At 31.9% G+C, this 2,509-nt stretch overlaps 1 protein-coding gene across 1 annotated transcript; it reads right to left on the bottom strand.

Annotated features, from left to right (window-relative positions):
• Positions 1-572: 572 nt before the first annotated feature.
• LOC128556567 (uncharacterized) lies at positions 573-2,111 on the bottom strand. Its single transcript, XM_053542077.1, has 3 exons — positions 1,510-2,111; positions 1,215-1,313; positions 573-821 (listed from the first exon to the last, which is right to left on the bottom strand). The coding sequence occupies exons 1-3, from the start codon at positions 1,612-1,614 to the stop codon at positions 573-575; spliced, it is 453 nt and encodes a 150-aa protein (XP_053398052.1). The 5' UTR covers positions 1,615-2,111.
• Between the last annotated feature and the right edge of the window lie 398 nt (positions 2,112-2,509).

Raw genomic sequence — 2,509 nt, forward strand, 5'->3', positions numbered from 1 at the left:
ATTAGCTATGCTTAAATTGTCCCTTTTCAGTGTGAACTAAATTAAATGGAAATGAATAGCACAAAATATACTCATACTTTAAAACTCAAAAACTTTGACACCGGCCTATTTAAGTTTATAACTGTATATCATAAATGTCAACGCAAATAATAGTTGCAACCACACATGGATTTTACATCTTACAGTCAGATGAATACTTATGTAGGAAGTTTAGCTTACGATATTTGATTAAGTAAATGGAAGTAAAACAAAAATTATAGTATTTACTTTAAAACGGACATGTTTTGAATCTCCATGAAATGAGAAAAAAAACTTACTAACGTTTTACATGAATTTACAACAACAAAAAAAAAAAACGCATTCTATACGATATTTTTACATCGTTACTTATAACTTTAACATATGATAGGGTAAAAAGATTCAGCTTTCTTGGCGGACTGCAGTCCCTAATGAATTTTCTTTTCATTAAAGTACCACTCAGTTGAATTACATCCGAGAATGCAAAAGGGTCTGTATCCTGGGTTTTCCTTGTCGATCTTTTTAACTTTTCAAATTCATCAAAAATATATTTTTTATAGAACTGGTGTATCCAAGTACATAGCATACATAAACAGTACCTTGATTAGAAGTGTAATCTCGTTGGTTTTCCTTACTTTATTTAAATACAAACGAGACGTCAGACGTGGATTTAATTTATTCACTTCTATAACTATATTTACTTCTACAACAATCATTGTCATTTTAGATTCATCACTTATAGTATTATCAAAGCTGTCTTTAGCATCATCCTCATAGCTCTCATAATCCTCGTAACCCTGGCTCTGAAAATACACAACCAAGAGCCTTATAATATAATGCGAGAGAGCTGATTATTAATTAATAAACACAAAGCATTCAGTCTCTCTTAACATACATATATACATAAGACTTAGAAACCGGGCTCACCGGTTCAAGCCGGTATGGTTCGTTGCATAATAAAGCGGTACGGCCTGTATTCTGGTTCGAACCGGTTACTGGGCTTATAGGATCAATATAAAAATCTAGCTGTATTTATGTATTATTAAATTAACAGTTAAGCACAGTGGTCCGAGTATTCCTTATTCACTAATAAAACATATTAAAATGTCTACGTATAAAAGGTATATGTTACAAACAAATACAGCTGCAACTATATCCAAAAAGGTAACTGAATAACACTAAATAGTTACACTTACCAGTTCTGTAAGAACTGTAAACCACAAAGTACTCCGAACTGTAAACCACAAATCACTCTGCCATTCATACAAACTTCTACTGTGCTGTGCTGGAACTTGCTGTTAAAATGAACAACTGGTTAATAATAACATGCTTGTTAAATATTTCCAAACATGAGAAGATATGAAAAGTTGTATTTGAGACCGCCATCTTTAATCGCGAATTCACAATACAATACTTAAATTCTGCAGCACCGAAACTATCAAAACCTAAAGATATTTCTATGAAAGGGGTTTAAATCAATCCAGCAGTTACCTTTGTAAGATGACCAATTGCAGAGACTAAAAAGAGCTTGAGGTGAACAGTAAAACTTGTAAGAAAGTACATTTGATACCAAGCGATATCCAACGCCTTTTCCATTCAACCAACTTTCAGAAAGTCCCGCGAAATCTCCCTGAACACGAGATTTCGTGAACTAAAATCAATGAACTATAAAATGAGGGACAATTAGGAATAGAGGTATCCAATGGGGATAAATGACCCTACTACATATTTCCCCCGTCCGTGAAATGACGTCCCGTCATTTTACCTTAACGTCTAAAAAATCTCATTATACTTTTAAAATTTTCTCTTAAGTTTATTTGAGTTACCGTTCTTGTATGACATAGTATTATAATGTCTTGGTACGTTGCTTCCAACACAAAATACATTATTAAAATACAAGTTTGCAGTGTAGACAAGCAATCTCCAAATAAACCAGACTAAAGAGTCTATATTATCTTTAGATATAGTCTATATCTTCACTACACTGTAACAACTTTATACAAGATATGATAAAAACACAAATATTTGTAGTACAATATATATACATTATTCTATCCTGTGTAACATCAGTAGTTTAATCTACACCATTTAAGTTTGGCTGTTTTTTCTATTATACTTGTTACCTGTACTACAAATTAAATACAACTATCTATAATGTACTAATCAATTTGTACATACATGGCCTCCCTGTCTTTTAAATTGTGTCTCACAATTTAATAGAGAAGACAGAATGTTAAATCAAGTATTATATAAATGTAGTGTCTTAGGACTGTTTAATGGCTACATCATTATTATTCCCTACCATTCATCCTCCACAGGTACTTCTACAATTAAACATTGTATGACAATGTCTACTATCTACATCAACTGGTACTTTACTATAGATCTGTACGATATAAAGCTCAGTAGGTTCTTTGTTATCACGCTCACTTAAAGTTCATCTAAGTACAAAGTACATAAAATAGTTCATACATAGGTGTAGTATACATTT

This window comes from Mercenaria mercenaria, chromosome 4, assembly GCF_021730395.1.
Source record: "Mercenaria mercenaria strain notata chromosome 4, MADL_Memer_1, whole genome shotgun sequence".
NCBI lineage: Eukaryota > Metazoa > Mollusca > Bivalvia > Venerida > Veneridae > Mercenaria > Mercenaria mercenaria.

Excerpts from the sequence above, each read along its gene's own strand:
- LOC128556567 (XM_053542077.1), bottom strand. The coding sequence starts at position 1,614 with ATGGAAAAGGCGTTGGATATCGCTTGGTATCAAATGTACTTTCTTACA. Across the intron at positions 1,314-1,509 it reads CAATTGGTCATCTTACAAAG|CAAGTTCCAGCACAGCACAG; the intron begins GTAACTGCTGGA and ends TCATTTTAACAG. Across the intron at positions 822-1,214 it reads TTACAGTTCTTACAGAACTG|AGCCAGGGTTACGAGGATTA; the intron begins GTAAGTGTAACT and ends GTGTATTTTCAG.